Source organism: Gastrolobium bilobum, unplaced genomic scaffold (genome assembly GCF_033153095.1).
Source record: "Gastrolobium bilobum isolate Gb01-03AN ecotype WA unplaced genomic scaffold, APGP_CSIRO_Gbil_v1 utg896, whole genome shotgun sequence".
In the NCBI taxonomy this organism is placed as follows: domain Eukaryota; kingdom Viridiplantae; phylum Streptophyta; class Magnoliopsida; order Fabales; family Fabaceae; genus Gastrolobium; species Gastrolobium bilobum.
In genome coordinates, this window is record NW_026897193.1 from 205,354 (window position 1) to 232,677 (window position 27,324).

Consider the following 27,324-nt stretch of genomic DNA (forward strand, 5'->3'; position numbering starts at 1 on the left):
GAAAGCTGGGATTTTGTCTTCTACAGTGATTGGTAGCCTTACTTTGCTCTTGGGACTTTGTAGGAAGGGAAAATAACCTTAATAATGGTTGGAGGTTGAGTTTTTCGGCGTTGTGCCGCCGGTTTGACGGTGGTTGTGGTGGCTGAGTTTTCTCAGGACCAACCTGCTCTGATACCATATTGAAAAAGGTTTTTGTAAATTGATATTGAGTTAATTACATGAGGAATGAGGAGTATTTATACAAGAAAAAATAGCTAAGAATGACTCAGCTATGACTCACTAAACCTAATCACAATTAATTCTAATTAATTACAATTAATCCTAATTAATAGGAAATAAAAACGGAAAAATATTTGAATTTGAATTCTGATTTTCTACACTTAATTTTGTCTTTTTGCAAAAAAGTTATTTTCCAGAATCCAACCTGTGACCTTGTCACAAGAAACAATCTAACCACCGCTCCAAGGCTCGCCCTCTCATGAATATAAGGAGTAATAAATATCGAAAATAAAAAATAAAACTTTCAGACTTTAGTAACAACCTATGTAAGGCATCAACAAAGCAAATGGTAACAATAAAAACATGCACAATTGACAAGCTTCAAGGACAGTAGTTCACAAGTTGACAAGAAATCAAGAATAACAAACATAGTTTCTAAAAAGATTTTTTTGTTAACAAACACGGTCAATCGGTTATGGTAGCCTGTCATCCAATCAGTGAATGTTTATCACAAGATTCACAACAAGATTTAATTGTCTGCATGGCAACCGACCTACAGTAGTCACTCATCTTCTCGTAAAGACCACGTCCAACAAAGTACCGTTCCTGAATAATATCATGGAAAATGCAAAAACACCAAGTCATAACACAGAAATAGGTTGATAATTACCTTATTAGAATTAATTAGTAAAAATAACTCACTTGATAAATCCACTTAAAAAACTGAAAGAATGATTGATCCGACATTTCAGAAAGTGCATGACAGGCCGGAAATTTGAGCAACAGCGCAAGGAATAGACGTAAAGCTGCATAAACACCCAGAACAAGAAGGTATATCCGGAAATAGAATGAATTATCAGAGTTATGACTATTCCTCTCCTGCAAAACCTTCCTGAAATTGTAGCACAGGTATGGTAAAAACTCAAGGAGTTAAGATGCACTTCTCATTACATTGTTGCCAAAAGCAGTTGAAGTGGCCACCTATGCACTGAGGCTGCGCAGAAAACAGCTTCAGCGCCTCATATGCCCTGAGGCAAAGCAAGTTTGATTATATGGACCCATCAGGAGATGAAATTACATCATGCATTTAAAGCCAACTCACTTATTTGACCTCACTTAAAATGCTAGTATATGAACTTAATATAACCTAACAATCCAAGAAAAAATTATAAAAATAGAATCTGAATTCCACCTGCTATGCAGGACTTACAGTCTAGAAGCTGAAGCTCCCTCATCCTCCAAGTCCAAGCCCTTTTTCATATTTTGGACTGAAGCTAATATTTTCTACCTTTATCTCCCTTTATTCTCTAACACTTGCCAATGAGTGTCTCACTTCCCCTCTTGAGTTGCATTTGGTTGGATGTGTACTTACATTGTTGTGTTTCTAGCATTGCCAATTCGGATTACTTTACATTTTTTATAGTATTGTCGTGACTTGAATTTCAATTGTATTTTGGCTATGGTTTGTCAATATATGAAATAATCAATAGTTTTAGTTATTTATCTTCCATTGATGCAATCACATCGCCTTGCCGCATTAAAGTGATGCAGTTTTAAGGGTGGCCACCTCAATCCACATTTTGCCCGTGACAACACTGCTAATTACATTACAAAATAGCTAAGGGAGAATTAAAAACTCACAGGTAAACATAAGTTACAAACGCAGAACTCAAGCCACCCCAAAAAAACCTTATAACCAGCCTTGAAACAGCCATACCCCTTGCAGTGGTGTACGCCCCAAATGTAAGCAACACATCTAAGCAATCTATGCATCATAAAAAAGGTATTTTGAGAATTACTTGCCAGTCAAACGAGCAATAACTGCACAAAACACAAACATCTTACTCTTGATGAAATTCAATATTGCAAATGATGGCCCAATGCTAAGTACTATTTTAAAAGTATCCAAGTTGATATGTCCATGGTTGAAAGCAATTATTGTCAAGGCCTGCATGGAACAGGAATTGGCATACTTTATGTAAATCGTCCACAATAATAGTTCAGACTTCAGAGGAATAATGGACCAAAAAACTAACCTGAAACATTAATGCCAAGAATATCCAAAGACGATGGAAACTTCGATACAGGTGAAGAAATGTTCTATGCTCAACAAAACTGCTTTTACCAGTCTGCCAACCACATGTTGAATATACACGGTACAATTAAGCAGATAATCAATGTGATTAAGCATGCCAAAAAGTCACTATTACCCCAACCCATAAATTACTATCATTCGAACTACCCATTGACACTCAAAATACACAATTATTACTACAAAATTTCTTTGAACAAAGCACTTCAATCAATCTCTCAAAGCCAATTTTGACAAGAACTGACCCAACAAAGCAATACTGACCAGAAAACCTAATAACAAATTAGAGCTAAACAGATGACAATAAGGCCTCCCAAAACTACCAGTACTACAAGACAAGAAAAAGGTCTTCAGTCACAGATGTAGAGCATAAGTTATAATTTTTTGTTTTATTGGTAGAAATGGGGCAAAACACAATGGCGTTTGATCCACGTCGATGATCCCACCTAATGGAAAAAGACCTTTGTTCTTGTCTTGTATGTAGAAAGAGGGCATTATATAAGAGAGAAAAACAACCCCACAAATATAAAACAAGAAAATGAATTATAAAGTACTTACAAGTTATAATCTTGAATATTTTTTAAAATGGTACAAGATAAATAATCATTTTGACATGGAAAAAATAAAATACAGCAAGAAAAAAAACAACCCCACGTCGATGACCTTAATGATAAACAACTACAATAATTATCACAATGGCTTCAGAAATAATTGTGCTGATTGAAAGAAAAAAATTATATTTATGAAGAAAAACTCCATAAAAATAATTACCTAGAAGACTTTTAAAGGATGAATATAGAAATCAACAAAACTAACCCTTTTCTTTTTGTTTGGTTTCAGTAAGAATGATGAATCCATCTTCATTGGCCAGTGTAACTCAAAACAAGCAGGCGACCTACATATAATTGCATATTAGAATTGAGAATTCCGAGTCCAATCAGTAGCCAAAATATTATATGGTATCACTGCTGCTAACCAAAAGTATTCATTGAAGTCATCATAATTCCTCCATGCAGAATGTGCAGCTTTCCCATTATTATTTCTAGCAGCTTCCTGCATTTTTTTGGGGGGGCTAAATAATAGTATAAATAAAAACAAAGGAAAATTATAATTATGCAAAAGAATAAATTGACCACATATAACCTCCTGACACTAGAAAAATATTGAAACTCCCATAAGTACACAAGCAAAAATAATAAAGACAATTTTTTTAAGAAAAGAAGAAATTTATTAAGACAGAAAACAATCAAAAGAAAAATGAGATAAGGGAGGATAAGGAATCCTCCCAAACAAAGGGTAATCAATGGCCGATAATGAAAACAACAGCAATGGATCTTCAAGGCCAGCAACCAATGGGTCTTCAAGCACAACGAAGGCGCATGAAGGGACTTAGGGTCCAACGATGAAGGTTGGATGCAAAACCATGCAATAAGGCACTTAGGGTCAAACAACAAAAGGAAAACTCGAAGTCCAGCAACGAAGGCTCGATCCAAACTGTGAGATGAAGGCATCTAGGGTCCAAAAATGAAGGCTATGGTGGGAAGGCAGCTAGGGTCCAGCAATGAAGGCTGACGGCGGAAAGGCACCTAAGGTGCAACAATGAAGGCTAGTGGATAAGCAATGAAGGCAGATGGCAGTAGAAAGGAGTTTCCTAGATTGGGAGCTCAAAATGCATCCAGGTCAAAGACTAGTTGTGCTAGATTGCAATTGGGACAAAGATCGGGGCCAAACAACTTCTAAAATTACCCCACTCAATGCTATGTTGGCACTGGAAAAGAACAAACTAGGAGGGGAAATCGAGAAAGAGGACAGTGAGGCAAGTCTACTAACGTTCGATTGACAGAAAATCCCACTAAAAAGGATGAATTGAGAGAAAAGGGTAATCGGAAATTATGCATGGCCAATAAGAAGAAAATAATCACGGAGATAAATACATCATGACAATAGAGTTTCAGATTTTAGGAAATTCGACAATGGAATAGTGATAAGATAGGTCATGGAGGATGGTAACACAATGATACAATGTTGAAATTATAGGGGTTTAGGTAAGGAAGGAAGAATAGAGATAACAAAAGACTAAATAATATGAGATATGAATTGGTTTGATGAATTATGATATAATATGATATGACGTAATACAAACTACAAAGCACTAATCCATATCTATATTAACATTAGATTCCCGATCCTAATTAAATAAGAAAAAAGTTATGAAATATAAAAAAAATAAAGAAATTATTTCTAAGATATCGTCTATGATAATCTAAACTATTCTAAGATACAATTAAAATATTAAAATATTTTTTATATATTACCAGTTATCAAATTTTACAATGGGCATTGGCCCCTCGCTAAGCTAGAAGTTCCTATGAGGTGAGGCGTTTTACATTATAACAGATGGCGTGCACAATAGATGAATATTTACATGAATGCTTTCAATAACAAGATGGCAATTTGCAACTCGTTTAAATAAACAAATGTGAAATAAACTAGAATAATGATGGAAAATACGATTTAATACAATTGTATTATACCAAGGGGATGATTAAAGCAACTCACTTTAGCTAGTGTGTCATATATCGGAAAAATTATTTTCTCCAGAAATTTCGCAGAACCATCATCGGTTAAGCAGCTGACAGCAGGTTCAGCTTCTCCATGATCCAAAATAGCATCCAACTCTTTTGCCATCTAAATAACAAGCAATGGGGGAAAGGTTTAGCATTCTTTAAAATAAGTCAGATATTTAACATTATACAAGGGGGCATAACTTGTAAAATTGAAGCACAGAGCCACACAGTACTTTCCTTTGTTCTTTCAACAAAAAAAGAAAGCAGGAAATATTTTTAAAAAGATAAAGAAAATACAAAAAAGCATTGGTTTACAATTTTCCCATGTCTAACATTTTGAATTCAAAACATACAAACAATTTACTTTAACAGATACATGACTACTGTAAAATTGTATTTAAAAATTAAAATAAAATCTGACCAGGACAGCTGCAAGTTAGTCTTCAAAATAGGGAGGCTTAATACCCCTCCTTTTGGTTAGGGTACTGGTCAACTTTACTCCCTTGCCATTAATGGTTAATATTTTGCCACGTGTACCACTCACGAAATATGAAATACAGCAAGTTATTTAATATTTGTTTCAATTAAATGAAATATATGACTAAACATCGGCCACTAATTCCTAAGGGTATTGGCACCCACATCAAAAACAGAAACCAAATATAGCATACTAAGTATACCCATCAAATCATTCATCTTTAAAGGAACAGTCATAATGAAATAAATATATATATATATATATATATATATATGAAGGGATTAATGTTTCTCATGTTGTAGAAGATAATTTTATCTCCTAGACAAACATAAAAGTTTGTGCGATCCACTTTTTCTTTTTCTCCCTCTTCTCTTCATATGGTCCCACATGAACAACACACTTTTATGTGTGTGTAGAAGAAAAAATTATCTCCTACAACATAAAAAACATTAATCCCATATATGAAAGGTATCCAGAGATTATTAGCATACAATTTAGTGCTTGTTAGGTTGATTATTTTACACTCAGAAAAAGCTTTCATTCAAAAGCTCTCTCTGGACAACTTTGATTATGAGCTTTCTAAAAGCAAATTAAGTTAATCGAAACCCGGCCCCCCACCCCCACCAAAAAAAGTACTAAATCATGGTAGTGCATATAGAAAGAAAGATCAAGTATAAAAAGTGATCTGAAAACTATTTGCAGTAAACATGCTAATAGAGGCATTGATGGGCCAAAATTTAGACAGCACAACCAAATACTTACATGGTGGAATATATAGCAAATGCACTCTGGAAGAAAACGGACATTTGCAGCTTCACCCCAAATAAGAAAATACAGGGAAACCAAAAAAAGCTTCCTATCCCGATTAATTGCCTCCAAACTGCAGGAAACATAAAAACTCATTCAAGCAAACTACAAAATAGAAAAGCTACTCAAAGTAAGAGTCAGTTTGAAGTAATGACCTATTCCATGCAAGACGAATTCGCAAGTATTTGCACCATCTGATATAATTATCTAGCACCTTCAAGAAGACATCCTTGATTGTTTTCTCATCTATTTTCTGTACATCCCACCCATTAAACAAAGAGAGAACCAAAAGTTTAACAATTTAAAAAAATAATAATAACATATATGGATTGATGTCTAGTCCATATGAAATTCAACAAAAAATATGAAACCAAACAATTTATCGTTATGTAGAAACACCAAGGGTTCATTGTAATAAATCAGGAAAAATAATAATAATAATAATAATAATAATAATAATTGTGTATACCCTAATATGTATGTATATCATTATATGATGTCAGACATGTTAACTTTGGCATAAGGTGGTGTTATAAGAATAGGCATTGATGTATTTATATGTTGACATTGGTTGCCATTAGTCGTTACTAGTATGCCATTATTTGATTATAAGATTATAACATTAATTGGTGGTAATTTTAATTTGTAACGTTCAGCATTTATTTTTATTATCATTTAATTATGTAACCATTAAGATATGAATTAATGTTAATTAAATTAACCATGATTACCATTAATAATTATTTAACCATTTAATATTATCTGCAATTAATGTCATTTTTCTGTTACAAAAACTCAGCTATAAATAGGAGCTGAACCTAACAAATCAAACATTTTCCGCATCCTCTCCAATTCCCTGCATCTCTCCATTCCTTTTTCTTCTTTCTTCTTTCTTCTTTCCTCCCAATCCTTTCAAATTCTATTATAACTATTTTTCCACTTTAGCAGCCAATTACGTTTTTCAATGTGAATCACTCCTCCTTAGGAAGCCTTCAAACACAGAGTTCAAATAATCCTAATCCTTCTCATAGGTTAGTTTTATATGGAATTTGTTATATATAATACTAATCTTTAGGTAATCCTAGGTTCTTTATATATGAATTTGTTACGGGTAATTGTAATCTGTAGGTTAGTTTTATTATCCTTAACGGATAATAAATTGACGGAGTTAGCAAATGTTTTTGCTAGAAGGAAAGTGAATATTGTTTGCTTGCAAGAAACTAAGTGTGTTGGAGAAAAGGTCAAGGAAGTGGATGGCACAGGTTTCAAGTTGTGGTACACAGGTATAAACAGAAGTTGAAATGGTATTGGAATTATGATCAATAGAAGTTTCAGAAAAAAAAGTTGTTGACGTCGAAAGGAAAGGGGACAGGATTATTCTAGTGAAGCTTATAGTGGGTAACTTAATTTTGAATATCCTCAGCATGTCATACCCCAAGTTGCGTTGCAATCAAACTACAAGAAAAGTTTTATGGTGGGTTCTTGAGAAGAAAAAAGAATTATCGAAGTATATAGATGCAATCAAGGATATGTATGATAAGGCTACTACATGTGTGAAAGCTTATCATGCAAAATCAAGTTATTTTCCAATAACGGTAGGTGTACACCAAGGTTCGGCTCTAAGTCCTTATCTCTTTGCCTTAGTTATGGATGAACTAACAAAAGATATTCAAGAGAAAGTGTCGTGGTGTATGCTTTTTGCAGATGATATTGTGCTTATCAATGAAACCAAAGACGGTGTTAATAGAAAACTTGAATTGTGGAGAAGTACGTTGGGAGTCTAAAGGATTCACGTTAAGCTAGAGCAAGACTGAGTATATGAAGTGTGAGTTTTCTCTGGTAAGAGATGTAGATCAAGATCTCGTGCATCTACTTGGTCAAGAAGTACTCAAGAAAGATGATTTTAGATACCTAGAATCCATTTTGCAAAAAAGTGCAGAGATTGATGAGGATATAAACCATAGAATCAAAGCACGGTGGATGAAATGGCGTAGTGCATCTGGGCTTTTGTGTAATGCAAAACTCCCCTTGAGCTAAAAGGAAAATTTTATAGAACAACAATAAGGCCAACTGTTATATGGAGTTGAATGTTGGCCAGGACATGGGCAACATGAGCATAAAATGGGAGTAGTAGAAATGAGGATGTTAAGGTGAATGTGTGGTTATACGACGATGGATAAAATAAGAAAAAAAGATATTTGACAAAAGGTAGAAGTAGTACCTGTGGCTGAAAAGATGAGAGAACATAGATTGAGGTGGTTTAGACACGTAATGAAAAGGCCCTTCAATGCTCCCGTAAGAACAAAAGTTTGTTACCAAGACCTCAACAAAAATTTGAGATAGAGGTAGACCGAAACTTACTTGGGGGAAGGCAGTAAAACAAGACTTGAAGGAGTGATATATAGATTGGTGGATAGTGTGTTTTAGGACAGAATGGAGAAAAGAAATAAGAATAGTGGAGAATTAGACCCGTTGTTATTTCTATGTTCCAGATGATCCCTTTTTAGTCCTTTTCCTCTTCATCTCCCCCCTTCTTGTTTTCCCTTCTTTTCCTTTATCTATTTTCCCTTCCCGCATCTTTTTTCTTTCACACCCTTGTATTTTTACTTTTATATTAATATATATATATATATATTATCTTTATTTTATTTATTTATTTTTCGTCTTGCTTTCTTACTTTTTTTTGCCCTACAATATATCTCTATCTTTAGTTTACCTTCATATATTTTCCTTCTTAATTGTTTACCTCTTTATATATATCAATCAATCAACATCAACATCACCTTTATCCCAAATTAATTGGGGTCGGTGGTAGATGAACCCACATGAAAGATACAAAACGGTTGAAAATAAAATAAAATAAAAATAAAATAATAAAATAAAAATACAATAAAATAAAATAAAATATATATATATGTATCTATAAATAAATAAAAGTAAAAAAGAAAGGGACAAGGAGAAGTGGGGGAGATGAAGGGGAAAAGGACTAAAAAAGGACCATCTGGAACATAGGAATAACAACGGGTCTAACCCTCCACCATACTTATAGCTTTTCACCATTCCATTCTAAGACATACCGTCCGCCAATCTATATCCCACTCCATTAAATCTTGTTTTACCACTTTCCCCCAAGTAAGTTTCGGCCTACCTCTGCCTCTTTTTGTGTTGAGCTCTTAGTAACAAACTTCTGTTCTTAGAGGAGCATCCAGGGGCCTTCTCATCACGTGGCCAAACCACCTCAATCTATGTTCTCTCATCTTCTCGGCTACTGGTACCACTCCGACCTTTCGTCGAATATCTTCTTTTCTTATCTTATCCAACCTAGTATAACCGCACATCCACCTTAACATCCTCATCTCTGTTACTCCCATCTTATGCTCATGTTGCCTATGTGCTGGCCAGCATTTCGCGCCATATAGCATTGCCGGTCTTACTACCGTTTTATCGAATTTTCCTTTTAACTTAAGATATATATATATATATATACTTAAATTTTATTTTTATCTTTTTTCAATCTCTTTGTATCTTTCATTTGGATTCATCTACCACAACACCAATTAGTTTGGAATAACGGTATTGTTGATGTTGATAATCCTTGTTAGAATAGTTGTAAAAATAGTTCAGTATATATATAGTCCCACATCGTATGAGCTCAACCTATTAGGTCTTTTAGTCTCTTTAAATAGAGAGCTCTTGTACATTGTAATACACTATGATTATTCAATATACAATTATTCTTTAATCTCAACTTGGTATCAGAGCTTTTTAGCTCTGGGGATCCGCTTCAGCTAAAACCCTAAGCCCACTGCTTAGGTGTTCTCTTCTACTTTGTCGTGCATTCTTTCGGCGAGTTTTTTCTCTAAGCCGTGTGTCTCTCCGGCTTGTTTCTTCAACTGTCATAACCACTTCCCGCCGCCAACAACCGCCGCTCGTCACTGTTCAGGCCACCGAGCACTGTTCCGGCGAGTTTTTAGCCCAGACTACCTGCGATCAGGACCGTCTCATCCCAGCGACCAGTTCTGTGGTGGTCCGACAACCGTCGCGTCAGCCACGCGCCGTTCTTCTCCTCTGCGCGTGGTGCCCACGCGCCTCCTTCAACCGGCGCGTGTGCACTGTTCCGGTGGAGTTTTCTGGCCGTTCTTGGACAGAACTTCTCGTCTTCTTCTCCTCTTTCCGGATCTGTGCTTGGTTCTTTGTGGGTCTCACTTTAGACGCGTGGTTCTCCTTGATTGGATATCGTTTGCCTTCGTTTACGGCTTTTATATTCTGTCTTTAAATGGCAGCAGCGTCCCCTGATCTCTCGGAGGTTAACTCTCCTTGTCCTCCTGTTAAAACTTCCTCAGGAATCATCTCTACTAATATTGGGCCCATTACATCTTCCAAACTGAAGGATTCTATCTCTCATGCTGCAAATATAGCTCAATCAGACAATGCATCACTTGGTTCAGTTTCTCTCTCACTTGCAGACTATGCTGCACTCCAAACTCTTCTCAAGAAGGCTTCTCCTCAGTCTCAACCATATACTGGTAATCCTGTTGCTTGTGTTTCTCATTTTACATCACTTGGCACTTGGATATTTGACTCAGGTGCTACCGATCATCTCTGTTGTAATACGGAACTCTTTACATCTCTTACTTATTCTGATCATTTACCTTCTTTTACCCTTGCGGATGGAACCAAAGCCCCAGTTCGTGGGATTGGACAAGCTCGTCCGACCTCTACCTTAGCCTTGACATCTGTTTATTCCAGGCATCCCTTATAACTTAATTTCTATTAGTAAGTTGATCCACTCCCTCACTTGCACCATTACTTTCTCTAACCATTCTGTTTCTGTGCAGGATCCGCGTACGGGGAAAATAATTGGAGTGGGTCGTGAGTCACGGGGGCTTTACTATCTGGATGTGCCTCGTCCTTCAGTGGCACTCTCTCACACAGAATCTCCACAACTTATCCACAGTCGCCTCGGTCATCCAAGTCTTTCAAAGTTGCAGAAAATGGTTCCTCTTTTATCCGGTCTTCAGTCTTTGGATTGTGTGTCATGTCAACAAGGGAAGCATACACGTTCCTCTTTTGCCAGTCAAGTCAATAAACGAGCTGATGCCCCTTTCTCTCTTGTTCATTCAGATATCTGGGGTCCAAGTCGTACCTTGTCTGTTTTAGGTTTTCGGTATTTCGTTACCTTTATTGATGATTTTTCCCGTTGCACTTGGGTCTATTTAATGAAAAATCGTTCTGAGTTATTTTCCATTAATAAAAAGTTTTATACTGAGATTCATACTCAATTTGGTGTTTCTATTCGTATTCTACGTAGTGATAATGCTAAGGAATTTGTTTCTATTGATTTTTCTAATTTCTTGGCCACACAAGGTACTTTACATCAAACTACTTGTCCTCACACTTCACAACAAAATGGGGTGGCTGAACGTAAAAACAGACATCTCATTGAAACTACACGTACCCTTCTTCTTCATATGCAGGTTCCCATTCACTTCTGGGCAGATGCTGTACTCATCTCTTGTTTTCTCATCAATCGCAAGCCCTCATCTGTGCTCAACAATGACATTCCTTATAACCTATTGCTTCCAGATGTTCCTCTTTATCCTCTAACTCCACATGTCTTTGGTTGTACTTGTTTTGTTCATGATCTCACTCCTGGTAAGGATAAGTTAACATCCAAAGCCTTTCAGTGTATCTTTCTTGGTTATTCTCGTCTTCAAAAGGGTTATCGTTGTTATTCTCCCGATCTTAAGCGTTACTTAGTTTCCGCTAATGTCACTTTTCTTGATCAACAACCCTTTAATTCTATCCTATCTCAGTTGTCACAGGTTGATCATGTTCTTCTTGTCCCTTTTCTTGACTTGTCTTTGCCAGCTGCAGGTGCTTCTATTCCAGATTAGCAACCTATTGCTTCTATACCTGAGAACCATCCACTTCTCACCTATCAGCGTCGCAAAACTGTGCCTCCTGCCGACTCGACTCTTGCTGACTCATCGCCCACTGCTGTTGCTTCTTCCCCTCCGGATCCTTCACCAGAGGCTCTTCCCATTGCTCAAAGAAAAGGTACACGTACTACTCGTAACCCTTATCCTCTTTATACTTTTTTGAGCTATGGCCGTCTTTCTTCACCTCATTTCACCTTTGTTTCTAGTCTCTCTTCTATTTCTATTTCTAAAACCACAGGTGAAGCACTTTCCCATCCAGGGCGGCGCCAAGCGATGCTTGATGAGATGACTGCACTTCATTCCAATGGCACTTGGGACCTTGTTTCTGCTCCTCCAGAGAAGTCTACAGTTGGTTGTCGCTGGATGTTTACTGTGAAAGTTGGACCTGATGGCCATGTTGATCGACTCAAGGCCCGCCTAGTTGCAAAGGGTTTTACTCAAATATTCGGCATTGATTATAGCGATACATTTTCTCCGGTCGCTAAGATGGCGTCAGTTCGCCTAATTCTTGCTCTTGCTGCTATTCGTCACTGGCCACTCCTTCAACTTGACATCAAAAATGCCTTTCTTCATGGTGATTTACAAGAAGTTTATATGGAGCAACCACCGGGCTTTGTTGCTCAGGGGGAGTCTGGGATGGTGTGTCGTCTTCGCAAATCCTTATATGGTCTCAAGCAGTCTCCTCGGGCATGGTTCAGTCGCTTCAGTTCTGTTGTTCAGGAGTTTGGCTTAATTCGCAGTAAAGTTGACCACTCTGTGTTTTATAGGATCACATCTCCTGATAAGTGCATCTATTTGTTAGTCTATGTTGATGACATCATCCTCACCGGGAGTGATCAAGCTGTAATTCGTCAGTTAAAAAAGTATTTATTCAGTCAATTTCAGACAAAGGACCTCGGGAAGCTGCGTTACTTCTTGGGAACTGAGGTAGCACAATCTAGACAGGGCATTTCTATCTGTCAAAGGAAGTATGCCTTGGATATCCTAGAAGAGACTGGTATGTTGGCGTGTAAGCCAGTTGACACACCCATGGATCCTACTATCAAATTACTACCCGGACAAGGAGAACCATTATCTGATCCTGGACGTTATCGGAGGTTGATTAGGAAGCTCAATTATCTCACTGTGACTAGGCCGGACATTTCTTTTGCTGTTAGTGTCGCTAGTCAGTTTCTTGATTCTCCGTGTGATTCTCATTGGGATGCCGCTGTTAGGATCCTTCTTTACATCAAAGGAGCACCAGGGAAAGGTTTATTATATTCAGATCAGGGAAATACAGAAATTTGTGGTTATTCAGATGTCGATTGGGCAGGATCACCCTCGGATAGGCGCTCTACTTCAGGCTATTGTGTTTTCTTTGGAGGAAACCTGATTTCTTGGAAAAGTAAGAAACAAATTGTTGTTACCCGATCTAGTGCAGAGGCCGAGTATCGTGCAATGGGAGTTGCTACCTGCGAGCTAATCTGGTTAAAGCAGTTGATTCGGGAGCTCCATCTTTGTGAACAGAAGAAACCCATGACTCTCATTTGTGACAATCAAGCTGCACTACATATATCCCATAATCCTGTATTTCATGAGAGAACCAAACATATAGAGATCGATTGTCATTTCATTCGAGAAAAGATTCAGTCAGGAGAAATCAAAACGGAATTTGTCAACTTCAATGATCAACTTGCGGATGTCTTCACTAAAGCTCTTAGGGGTCCTCGGGTTGAATATATTTGTGGCAACCTGGGTGCTTACAATATATATGCTCCAGCTTGAGGGGGAGTGTTAGAATAGTTGGAAAAATAGTTCAGTATATATATAATCCCACATCGTATGAGCTCAACCTATTAGGTCTTTTAGTCTCTTTAAATAGAGAGTTCTTGTACATTGTAATACACTATGATTATTCAATGTACAATTATTCTTTAATCTCAACTATCCTAATTCCTTAGTGACAGTAGGCTGACGTGTTAATTGATTATATGTGATATGAATCTAACCTCTAATAGATGCTGGATAATTGATTATAGTGGTATGAATCTTATCTCTGATAGATGCTGGATAATTAATTATGTGTGACATGAATCTTATCTTTGATAAATGCTGGATAATTGATTGAGAAAATTTTCAAGTATGTGATTTGTGACAAGATTGGATTTCCCTAATTTGTGTAATAGGATAATAGTGGAAAAATAGTTTTTGGGATGGTATCTCCTGAAAGTGATGACACAACATTTTGGCTTTATGCCTATGATGTTATATGATGTGAAAATGATTTTTATCCGTTCTTCACAAAGTGGTACCTGGCAACAGGATTTCTCAGGGTACTAATTGCAACTTTGGTGGAGAGGTGTGCACACTAAGGATTGATATTTTGATGATGGTCAAATTTGATTATACGTGACTAGCAACAGAGTTTCCCGGATCTACCATGGTTTTCTTCCAATTAAATGAAACTAAATAAAATTAATAATGGAAATGACATATCTGAATTGATGCTTGAGTTGATTATGATGAGTAATTGAGTTATTACTATCTTTACTGTGTTTTGGATTGGGATTACCATTTTTTGCTTATTGTTTGTGTTTGTGTGATTGCATGTTGCAATGATCTTTCGGGGGAGCAGCCCCTCAGTGAAGCAAGTTTCGAAGGATGGGGCTAGCAGTGGACAGTGAGGATAACGTCCCGGACATTTCAAGCTAGGCCTAAACATTATAAATTTTATGCTTGGAATTTAATAATTGTATAAGTCATATTTTAAGTTAAACCTTAAGACTACGGTTTTACATTTTGAAGTTTTAATATTTACATTGAATACATTTTTGGTAATGAAAGTATGATAAATTTAGCCTTGCACTTGTCCTTGTTACAAGTGCGGCGGTAACATTTTTCCAAATTTGTTTTAGTTTAGTTTTTGCAATAGTTATGTACTCTTAATAAATAATTAAATGTTATTTTTGACAATTCTGTTATTATAAATATTTTTAAAATTGTTAGGAATTTGGGGATTTTACGGAATTTGGGGATATAATACATACAACATCCTCATTGTTCGACACCTACTATGCTGCACTTTTGATCAAGTCAGGAATGTGGGCTGGACCATGTCTAGTGTGGGAAATGGAGGAGAAAGAAGTATGATACATAATATGCGGGTTCTACATTGTAACAGCCTGCCCACAGACAGGTGGGGAAGGAAGAGCAAATTCAGATGCAGAGTGAATTTGGGAGGAGGCCAGCCCCTCAAAGACTAGCCTAGTGGCTGTTATTTTCTTTTTCATTTCTGTTTATATCCTTTTCTATGTTAAATTCCCTCTGTAATAGAAAAGGATGTTCCAATCAGACTTCCAGTGCAAACATTATATAAAATATACTGTTTAATATCATGTTATTTGATACCTCGCAATACAGCTAATATTCCTTCTTCGTCATAGCAAATTACTCAGTCATAGATCCTTAAGAAAGTTCTCCCAAGCCTAAACGAGAGAGCAACATATAAAAGGGAGCCTATTAAGAAGTGCTCAAAGGGTGATCAAACCTCTTGTGCTATCAAACAAAAACCTGCTAATGGGCAATAAATTTCCACAGACTTTATTAATTTCCCACTTCAATGGAAAACTAGAGCTACTGATAGGTATAATCCATCCTTATGGGTGTATTCTATGAAGGGCAGTAAGGAATTAGGCTCTTCCCACTCCGAGTGTATGATTGATTCTGTTATAGGCGATTGATTCTGTTCTGTATTTACGGGTGATTGATTCTATATTTATGGGGTCGATTTGTGAGTAATTGATTCTATATTTATGGGTGATTGATCTTGTATTTACGGGGAATCTGTGATAAATAGGGGAGAAGGGGGAGGTAATTAGGCAGCCTAAGAATTTGGAGAGACCAAGTGCCTCTTGAAAACCCTGGACTAAGATTTCTTATGGAGAGAGAACAGACCTCTCAAAAGCCTACTATCACTTTTTTTCTTCTTTCAGATGTAATCACCATTCCTTCTCTGATATCAACTTGATATCAGTAGGATCAATAAAATTAAAATCTTTTTTCCGTCCTATCTTGTGCTATATGATTTCGGTTCCCATCCGTTTTAAGCATCAAGACAACAAACCCCATAAACATATGACAGCCTTCTCTTACCCAATTTAACCTTCTCTAAAGCAAACAAAACACCTATAAGCAAACATGATAAAGTCTTACTCGTACATTAAAAATTAAATCCAAACACCTATACAGTCAAAGGAATGCATGCTTATGAAGATGGATAAAGAAGAAAAATTCATTTAAGATGTACATCTGCAAAGAACAAGATTCTATCACGTGAAAACTAGTTACTAGACCACTGACAGAACAAATAACTGGTTTGCATCTCAGACAATTTCATGCTAAAATTTTACACCAACCTCTGGAGAACACCTAAAAATCAGTTTACAAATACAAATTCAAAATAATTGTGTATTCTTTTCAGACAGATGATAAAGCAAAACAGAAATACAGAATGCTACAAACTGAAAAAATAAATAGTTGATAGTGAAATTGCACTAAATTGGATTCATAAAAGAACTCACTGGATCAGTTTCAGCAGGTATGCCATGTCGAGACTGCACATTTGCTATCATCAAAACAACATTTTCACGCTGGTTCCTAACATTATCTTTCTGCATATAGAAAATTTACAATATTTAAACAAGAATGTTTAACATATGGTGTGAAACAAAAAGATTTTACTCCAAGAAAATTCATATTTCAATGGTAGTCTTGTTTAATCATAACTACAAAAAACTTCCACAATGAAATCTATTGTGAACTAGAAAACTGAAAGAAATGTAAGAGCAGAAAAACCACAGAATTGATGAAAAAGTAATTTGTCTTACTCTATCCAGACTGGTATGTTAGATTTGTTGGAATTCAAAAAAAGTAAAAATAACAGAACAAAATGAGGAAATAAATTGACTAAATGTAACATTGAGCATCTAGCCAATACCCAGAACCACTCTTCATAATTTTTTTCCTTCCCTTCTAAACTCCTACACAAAAATCTTTAAAGCCTCCCTTTCTATCTTTTTCTCTTCTCTTCATTCCTTCAATTAAACAGTCCCAATATTCCCATTAAGCCTTCATCACTCCCCGTGTCAGTAAGGGATAGTCTTATTATTCTCAAATTGGTCTAAAATCCCAATGTCACTAATAAATCCTTCATTTCCCTTGTTATCCCACCTGGTGCCATGCTTCAATTTTCTAGAATAAGTTTGAGTTACAGTATGAGTCTAACAAAATCCTATTCAACACATGCAAGTATGACACCATTCTCTTTTGTAATAATAATAGAGTAAACAATGGAAATGCAGGTACAAGGAGAAGAATAAATTTTATTTTGAGTATGCCGATATTTTCTTATTAAATCTAAAAATTGACTGTAAATTGGCTTTCAATTGTAATACATGAAAAATAAATTCAGGAAGGCATACAGTTTATTTGTGAGAAGAAAAATATAACTCCAAATAGAAACGCAATTTATTAGTGGAGGGATATTTTTTTTTTGGGGGGGTTACATAGTGGGAGGAATATTTGACATCATTGAAACCGGTGGATGACAAGGGTTTTAGAGTAACAAAATGTCCATTGTTACTTGTTAGCACTAAATGTTGAGCATATTGTTAAATATTGGTTCCACATCGGTAATAAAATTAAAAAAAAAAGTTCAAAGCAAAACAAAAGACTCAAGTAGGAAGCTACGAAGAAAGTGTTAATTCCACACAATTAGCCATAATAAACAGCTACAACAGAGAAATTACAATCATTACAAACCTGGAAACCAAACACAAATTCCAAAAGATCGAACATGTCTGCATCCCTTTGTCCAGATACTTTGAATACAGCAGGAAGTCTGGGGAACTGTTCAGTATATCTAATTGCAGATATTGTTGCCTTAACCTGATATTATGAATCAAACCTCACAAGTTACACAACCAAGCAGAGTACGTGAATTCCAGGATAATATTACAGATATCATGCAGACAATCATGAATGGGTGTATCAATGTTTATAATTTCATAACCTTTTTGTGATTATCAATAAAGGGAACAGATCAAATACAGGACACTGTAAAAAAAAGGCAAAAGATACATCAAGTCTTCTGAAGGGTTCAACTTACTTCTGGGAAAATTCTGATAGGATTTGTTAATGACGGTGCTTCTAGAGGAACAATATTGTATGGTGTCAGCTCTCCAGATAATGTCGCACTTGACTTTTTTATTTTTCTCAACTGAGAGAACATGTAAGACAAAGATGACAAGAGTTATTTGCAACCAGTTTATTTTTTCGGTACATCATAATCAGTTTATTTAAATAAGTTCTATAAGAAGTTTGCCAAGTTCAAGAATCAGATGAAAAGAGGTAGCCAGAAGATTTCTAGACTCCACAATAAGATGGCAGCTACTCACCCAAAAAGAATAAAGAATAGTAGCTTAGAATTTTTAAACAACAAATAATCAGTAGTAGTATAAATCAAAGACAAAATCGTGAGCAACAGAGAATGCACTGGATACAATGCAAAATCACACAAGTTAATTTGCTTCTTGATAGACATATTAAAATAATATACAAGGAGTACCTCCTCCATTATGAGCCCTCCAACTCCACTAGGATCAGCATCCTTGCTAAGCGCCTCCATGACCTCCACTAAGGCACGTAGTGTGGCAATAACCGTTTTCATGCCTGACAATCTAACTTCCAACCTAGAACAACAAAACAACTCACACAAATATTATACTGTATCAAAGCATAATCTAGATTAAATAAACATGGTTTTAATCAACAGAAAATGGAAATAGTAAATGAGACAGTCTTTCTGCATTTTTAAGAATTTGTTTGGTTAGGAGAGAAGGGGTGCCCTCCAATAACAATTTCATTACCTTGCAAATCATGTATAGCATATTAACATATATGACTTAAGGAGAGTTAATGACAGTTTACCCACCTGTTTCAGTGGTTCCACATTAGTATCAGCTTATTATTTTCCATATTAACATATTTTTATATTATTTTGCACCTTCAACAAAATGACTTCTTAGCACTTCCATTACATTTTAATTACATTCCAAAAAAAATGCAAGGCTAAGAGCTGACCATTTACCAGCTTTAGCAACCAATGGAGGAAAGGGAGTATTTCAAGAAAACTCATTAAACTGCACCAACAAGTTTAGTTTCACTTTAAGATAATTTTGAATCAAAATGAATAGACCATGCACTGAATTTTCATTGACATACAAAGCAAATCCTTCAAAAACAAGTAGGAGATTTTATCCATTGAGCAAAATAATCCAAGGTCAAGCTTGCACATAAAGCATCAAGCTTTTTGACATAGCAAAAAAGAATAAATAACCTTCACCAATCTCACTCAAGGAATAAACTACACATTTATAAGTTTAATTAACAAAAAAATCATGAGTTAGACATACTCTCCCAGTGTAGAGCTAAAAGTTCCAGATTCTTGCAATCTTTTCTCTTCTCGTTCAATGTCATCCACTCTATGACGTTGCTTGTAGCGTTGATAAAACTCCCACAGGTTTTCCATGTCGCGATTGCGATCAATCCGGGCTCCATCCTTCTTAGCAAGTTTTTGCTATAAACAATAGTGAAATGAAAATCACTAACAAGTGAATTGATAAGCCCTTTTAAGTCACTTGAAAAAAGAAAAAGGAAAAAATCAAATGACTAAAAAGGAAACCCTCAAAATTCACTACCAATACCTTAATTACAGACATTAAACCAGTCTTGAACTGAAGAACTCCCCTACCATCACTGTTGGGATCAAGATTTTGAGCCATACTATATGCCTGCTCACACACTGAAGGTCAAAAGTAAAAGGTCTTATTGAAGCATATCATAAAAAGAACACTGCATCACTAACAACTGATTCAAGCACGACAAAAACTCCATATAATGATATCTTGAGATTTTACAAGATAAGAACATGAACTTGAAGATAAAATTGTATACTTAAATTTTGCACTCAACTTGAGAAAAATTCTAAGAAAGTCGCGTTGAAAGCATAAATAACATGGATGCAATTGAAAAACTAAGCCAGATATAGAGGACAATATAGTGGAGCACATAACAAATTTATATCAATCATAGAGAGTGAAACTACATATTCTCCCTGGGCTAATGGAATTGCTGAATACTAAGCCAGATTTAGCAAACTACAAAAAATAAACCAATAAATAATCATAGTTAACCAACCCCCTCCCTAAAACAACAACACCAGGGAATCAAGATTGTTTGGAGTAAAACCCTTTTTTATCTCTTAAATATACACCCGTTGTTACAGAAACTAATAAGTAGCTTCTATTACTCTAAGCTTGTAAGACAAGTCTCTTAGAAAGTTAGATACAGCTGTCATAATCAGCTAGATAACAGATTAGGCACCTCTAAATGCAAGAACTCATGACTGAGTTCATCAGAATGAAAATAACAAACTCAAACTATATAGAATTCTCTCTATTTTTCTTTCTTCCATTTTCCCTCAGTTTCTATCATTTTCTTGCTCGTGTTCAGACTCTTTCATGATATCTAGAGTTTGAGATCCATGCCATGGCTTCGCCAGTAAACCCATTTCATAATGACGGCAAGTCACACCATTATTCTTCACCAAACCCAGTAGCAGCTCCAATCAATTGTTCATATTCAGGTCAATGTGATTAGACAAGAAAATTTTCTTGATCTGGAAACAACAGGTGGAGGCAGTGATTAAAGGTCATCAGCTTCATAAATCCGTGGAAAATCCTGAAATTCCAAGCCGATTCCTCTCTGAAGAGGATCATGGTTGTGGCAGAATCAATGAGGTGTATCTGCGATGGGAACAGCAGGATAAGCTGCTATTTTCTTGGCCACTCTCGTCATTGTCAGAGCCATTTCTCACTCAAGTGGTTTTGTGCATCCATTCTTGGCAGTTATGGGATGAAATCCTAACTTCTTCAATTCACAAACTCAAGCTAAGGCTCATCAATTTCGGTCTGAACTAAGGAAAACAAGAAAGGCAGCAGAACTGTCTCAGAATATCTGTTGCGGATCAAGGCTTATTGATTCCTTGATCTCCATTGGTTTTTCAGTTTCACATCAAGAGCATCTCCATACCATTCTGGATGGATTGCCAGAGGAATATGAAGCCTGTCACCTCTGTGAACAGCAGATTGGAGCCTTACACAGTACATGAGATAGAATCCCTGTTGTTAGCTCATGAATCTCGTGTAGAAAAGAACAGACAAGCCACTACATTTGGGTCCTCTGTTCAGATGGCTCAGAAACAATCTGAAACTAAGACAGTGCCTTTCGTCGGCTTCATCGCCATTGCAACCTTCTGGTAAAGCTCAAGGTTGTGAAATGGTACCTCCCACTCAGAATCAGTTCGCACATCACACTGTCCCTAATTCAGCAAACCAGTTTCAGCAGCAGATTCAGTATGGTGGCAATTTTGCTCAATTTCGATTCCGCCAACCAGGGCAAGAAAGATGTTGTCTCCGTGGTCACTGTTCTGGTTGAGGAAGAGAGAGCTTACCAGAATTCAGTTGAATGTTTAGGTCTGTCACAAAACTGGGAATAACACCGCCATTTGCTTCCATCAATTCGATTACACCTATGGCAGCGCTAATGACTCCATTTTGGTGCCTTACTATCCTATCAAACCTTAGATCCAAGAATTTCTCACAATTCCCCGAGGATGCAATCACAGTTTGATAATCCTTCTTGGCAGCAGCAACTTCACCTAACTCCAGCTCCTCCACCACAATCATCCTAAGCTCCACACTATGGTTCTACATCTCAGTCACAGTATCCTCCTGCTTCTCGTGATCCCATTCTATTTGGTCAGTCTCAGCTACCTGGCTTTTCAAGTTCAGTGGGATTGCATCCACCCCCAATGGCCTATCTCACTGCACCTGATACTAATGCCGAAGCAGTAACCAATTGACTAAATAAAAAGAAAGAACAAAACAAGAATTGCGAGAAAACACTTTTCTCTTTTCTTAATTTTATTTAACCAAAAACAACCTAATAATAATAGGGTTCTCCAAGCCTTAAATAGGCAAAATGAAATAATAAAAAGTAAAGTACTATAATCATGCGCAATCAAAGGAGATAACGCACAATCAACACACACTCAAACATAATCTAAAAATAACAAAAAGGGATAATTAAAATTATTGAAAAGCACTAAACTATGGAATAAATTATAGAAAAGCCCAATCCAAGTCAGTCACCCAGGTGCATCAGATACTGAATCCACTAAAAATTGGTATGCTGATTCTGGTACCAATCATCAAGTTAAACCTGACACTTGTGTTTTCTCTCTAGCCTGTTTGTCAGCTGTTACTGCATCTAGTTTTCCTAGTTCTAGTACTGTAAACTCAACTTCCATTGTAATAGCCTCTATTAACATCCACCTATGCACAATGACACTGGAGACTAGGTCGCCCACATTCACGTTATTCAGTCTGTACTTAAACTACATAATCTACCGCTCAGTAACAAAAATGTTGATGACTTCTGTTTTGAATGTTGTTTGGGTAAACCTCATCGTTTATCATCCTCACCAGCATCTACTAATTATTCCAAACCATTTGAATCATTATTTAGTGACCTTCGGGGACCAACCCATGTGCCCTCAACTGATGGCTTATCTTATCAAATAACATTTGTTGATGCCTGCACATGCTATACTTAGATTTATCTCCTGAAGCCTAAAGTGGTTCATTATCTGTCTTTCACCACTTCCAAGTCTTTGGTTGAGATGCAACTAGGAAAGAAAATCAAATCATTTAAAACTGACTAGGGTGGAGAGTTTAGACCTTTTTCCAAGGTATTTGCTGATTTTGGCATTATACAGTCTGATTTGACACCATACTCATCACCAAAATGCTTATGTAGAGGGAGAACACAGGCAAATTGATGAGGTTGGCCTCACACTTTTGGCCCATGCCACTCACCTTTTGGGACCATGCTTTCCTTACTACAATCTATCTTATTAATCGCTTGCCTACTACCTCTCTTAACCGTGATGTCCCTTTCATTCGCCTTTTTAACCAATATCCTGATTATAGTTCCCTCAAAGTGTTTGGTTGTACCTGTTGTCCAGTCCAGCAATAAAATAAATTAGATTTCAGGTCCTTTGTCTTCACCTTTTTGGGTTACTCCTCTGTAGGGGTGGTAAACGAGCCAGGGCCTTTGGCTCGGCTCGTAAAGGCCTGAGCTCGTTTAGTAAAAGCTCGTGTTGGAACCAGGCTTGGACTTGTATAAAAGCTCGTTTAATAAAAAGGCCACAGGCTCTAATTCAGAAGCTCGGCCTTAGAGCCTCCCAGGCTAGCCTAGTACATAAATATTTATTTATACTTTTTATACTACTTGTAATAACTCTCTCTCATCAATTTATTTCACCCCATTTTATTGGTTTAACAGACTTTTTGAATGATTTTGTTCTATATTATGCTATTTGGATATATATTGAATTTATGTATATTTATGGAATTACTAGTGCTGTTCTATATTATCCTTCATCCTCCTTCACACAAACAAACCCACAAAAACTCATTCGTTCCACTGTGCACTGCTCGTTTGTGTCAATTTATTTTTTATTTTATTTATTTTATTTTTATTTTTGTTGGCACTTTTTTTATAATGGGCTAAGATAATATAACCTGTTATCTACCTTCTCTCACTTTAATTTTATTTATTTATTGCAGACTTTGTAAATTATTGCTGCAAATTGGAAGCTAAGGTTTTTATCTGGAAATTGATTTTTTGTGGAATTCTGTTCTCTTATTTTTATTCTTTAACATGCTAGCAGGCTAAGACAGACTTCACACAGGCTTTTATTTTTTGTAAATAAACCAGGCCACATGCCAATATTATATTCGTAACAGGTAACAGGCTAAGACCAGTCGGACACGGTTAAATACAGGCTTGGCCCGTTAAGATCAAAGCTCGGCTCGGCCCGTTAACACCCCTACTCCTCTGTTCATAAATGGTGTGAATGCCTTTCACCTAGTGGCAGTGGCAGCATTTATATTTCCAAAGATGTCATTTTCAAGAGTTGTGTTTTCCTCACTCGGCATCTGTAAATTCTAACACTTCTATTTTCCCTCCTCCCACCCAGCAAGTCCAAGCCTCTGGTCGTCGTGTTCCTGCAAGTACCAGCCTCTGTTCCTCTTGTTCCTGTGTCTATTTCTTCTTCTGCTCCTCTCAGTTCTAGTCATGAGTCTACTGGTTCTTCCTCCTCAGCTACAATGTCATCTCCTATGTCTTCTTCATCTTCTTTATCACCTCCTAGTCCACCTTCCCTTAATCACATTGTCCCATACCTTCCTCATCCTAGTCTATTAACCCTATCCATACTCAATCTAAATCAGGAATTGGTCAAACCTAGGTTGTATCCCCCTTATTTCTCACTCATTTGGAGCCTATTTTAGCCAAACAGGCCCTCGTTATTCCTCACTAGAAAGCTGCCATGCAGGTTGAATTTGATGCCCTGAATGCTAGTCAAACCTGGCCTCTAGTCTCACTTCCTCCTTATGCCACACCTATTGGTTTGCAAGTGAGTTTTCAAGATAAAGGTGAATCCAAATGGTTCTATCAATAAATTTAGCCCTTACTAATGGGCGGTCCATCCAGCAATATGATGTCTATCATGCCTTCCTTAATGGACTGCTTAAGAAAGAATTCTATATGCAGAAGCCCCTAGGCATTGAAGCGATGACAAATCTCTGTATGTAAACTGCAGAAGACTATCTATGGATTAGAACTGGCACCAAGTGCCTGGTTTGAGAGGCTGACTAAAATACTCCTCAGTTTTGGATTAGCCTCCAGAAAATGTCAAACATCTCTCTTTATTCTCAAAGGCACTTCTCACTGCATTTATGTATTGATCAATCTGGATGATATTATTGGGTCCGGCACCTCTTTGCCTCTTATCCAGCAATTGATCACAAAACTCAACTCAGTTTTTGCTAAGCAGTTGGGATCCCATGACTATTATTTGGGTATTGAAGTCAAACATCTTTCTAATGGCTATATGCTCCTGTCTCAAGGGAAATACGGATGTGATGCATTAGCTAAGGCTCATATAAGTGATGCCAACAGCATTTCTACCCCAATGGTTGGCTGTTGTGAACTTAGTAAACATGGCAGTGACTAGAAGCAGGACACCAATTAATTTCAGTCCATTGTTGGGGCACTTCAGTATGCCACCATTACTAGACCTAATATCTGTAGTGTCAATAAGGTCTGTCAGTTTATGCCTCAAACATTGGCATCACATCCGAAGGCGGGTCTTTCAGTTTATGTCTCAGCCACTGGAATCACAATCGAAGCCTGTAAAACGCATATTGCATTATTTGAAGGGTACTCTCATGCATGGACCTCTTCTCCAGCCTGCTTTATGCCCTCAGCCACTCTCTCCTTTCGGGCTTTTTGTGATGCTAACTTGGCATCAGACCCAGATTGCAGGTCAACCTCTGGTGCTTGCATTTTCTTAGGACCTAACTTGGTTTCTTGGTGGTCCAAAAAGCAACCTCTAGTTGCTTATTCCAGCACTTAAAGCTGAATATCATAGTTTTGCTTTGAGCCTTTGACAGCAACCAAACTTCTCTGGCTCTAAAACTTACTCACTGAATTACATGTGCTAATCACCACTCCAGTCATACATTGTTACGATTTAAGTATAGTATCCCTCTCTCACAATCAAGTCCTTCACACCCGCACCAAGCATATAGAGCTTGATCTCTTCTTTTTTCGCAAGAAGGTTCTCAACAAGAGCTTGATTGTTGCTCATGTCCCTGTTGAAGATCAGCTCGCTAATGGTCTCACTAAGCCCTTATCAAGCTCTAGTTTACCAATCTGCGAGACAAACTCGTGGTGTCTTTTATCAGCTTTCAGTTTCCTCATCCACCCTGAGTCCGAGTGTGGGCTGTTAGAGTACACTCCGTGTTATGTAGACATGTACTATGCACAACACAGAGCTAGTCAGTTAAGACTTTCGTTAAGTCTGTGGTAACAGTTGTAACAAATTTCTGTATTCAGTTAGTAGTAACTGACTACGACATCTGTATAACTGTATAAACTCAGACCTGAGTTCAACTAGAAACAAGAAACATTCTCAGAGACCATATATTTCTCTTAGTTTTCTCTCTACCCTACTCTCCTTTGTTTCCAGTATTTTCTCTCTCTTTCTTCCATTTTAAATTACTCACCTCAGTCTCACCAGTCACCAACACTCTTATCATCAATATATATTTCATTTTAGTCACCACTAAATTCAAATTTCCAACAGAAACAGGATTTCCTAAATCCCCAATACCAGTGCCACAAATTAACAATTTTAAAAAACAAAAAATTAACAATTAAACAAAATTCACTTCTAAAAGGAACTCCAGTTACAGCGATACTGTTTTAAACACGCATCCATCAGAACACTGCAAGCTTCAACCTAAACAAAACGACTCCCCTATCAATCAAACTAAGTTTCCCGCGAAAACAAAAGTTTCATATAATAACACATACATATAGATCCATATTTAGAAACAACATCAACTGCAGCCACCATCGAAAATTAAAATTCAGAAACCAATTCTACTTCTTAAAAATAAAAAAATGAACACTTACAGATCCTGGCGACGTTAGGATCCTCCGATTGAATCTCATCAGCGGCCTGTAAGATCAAATCTACGTTGGTGGTCTGAGCGAGCGAAGGAGGAACAGCGCCGGCGATGCCACTGCCAACTCTGGCATGGCCGTGGCCGGCATTCCTCAGCTGCTCCCTGTTAAGCGTCGCTCGAACGAGCCTCTCCCAGTTGTCGCGAACCCTAGCCATGGCTTTTCGCGAACACTGTTGTGTGCGTTGAATATAACCGTTCTTGGATGAGGGTTTAGATCGACGAGGTTTTATTATCACTACTTAACCAGTAAGTAAGCTTGCCTGTTGCCTTGCATTTAGAAAGAAACGCGTATCGAGGACAATGGCAGCGTAGGAAGTGCGTACTTGTATTTTTCTTTCCTTTTTCCCTTTTGCCCTTTTTGTCCATTTGTTGTTTTGAAATTTGGGAGGAATTAATTGGACAAGGAAATATTCCAACGCGGGCTTTTTCCTCATTTTTTTCTTTTTCGGGTCTCTTTGTCTGAATAATAATATATCCATGTATATTAAATTGCAAATGGAAAATAAAGAAATTGTTTTTT

The 27,324-nt window shown here is 36.9% G+C and overlaps 1 protein-coding gene across 1 annotated transcript in view; it reads right to left on the bottom strand.

Moving 5' to 3' along the window:
• The window catches only part of LOC133304827 (callose synthase 10), a 93,232-nt gene extending 66,139 nt beyond the window's left edge, over positions 1–27,093 (bottom strand). Inside the window, exons 1-17 of the mRNA XM_061504887.1 lie at positions 26,752–27,093; positions 19,848–19,945; positions 19,557–19,720; positions 18,710–18,833; positions 18,251–18,361; positions 17,905–18,030; positions 16,665–16,754; positions 6,319–6,416; positions 6,119–6,236; positions 4,871–4,999; positions 3,288–3,364; positions 3,128–3,206; positions 2,256–2,348; positions 2,065–2,167; positions 1,861–1,984; positions 922–1,111; positions 773–825 (exon numbers count right to left, since the gene is read on the bottom strand). Of these exons, the coding sequence (XP_061360871.1) occupies positions 773–825; positions 922–1,111; positions 1,861–1,984; positions 2,065–2,167; positions 2,256–2,348; positions 3,128–3,206; positions 3,288–3,364; positions 4,871–4,999; positions 6,119–6,236; positions 6,319–6,416; positions 16,665–16,754; positions 17,905–18,030; positions 18,251–18,361; positions 18,710–18,833; positions 19,557–19,720; positions 19,848–19,945; positions 26,752–26,959 (1,985 nt within the window). The 5' untranslated portion in view covers positions 26,960–27,093. The remainder of the gene's footprint in view (positions 1–772; positions 826–921; positions 1,112–1,860; positions 1,985–2,064; positions 2,168–2,255; positions 2,349–3,127; positions 3,207–3,287; positions 3,365–4,870; positions 5,000–6,118; positions 6,237–6,318; positions 6,417–16,664; positions 16,755–17,904; positions 18,031–18,250; positions 18,362–18,709; positions 18,834–19,556; positions 19,721–19,847; positions 19,946–26,751) is intronic.
• Positions 27,094–27,324: the final 231 nt, after the last annotated feature.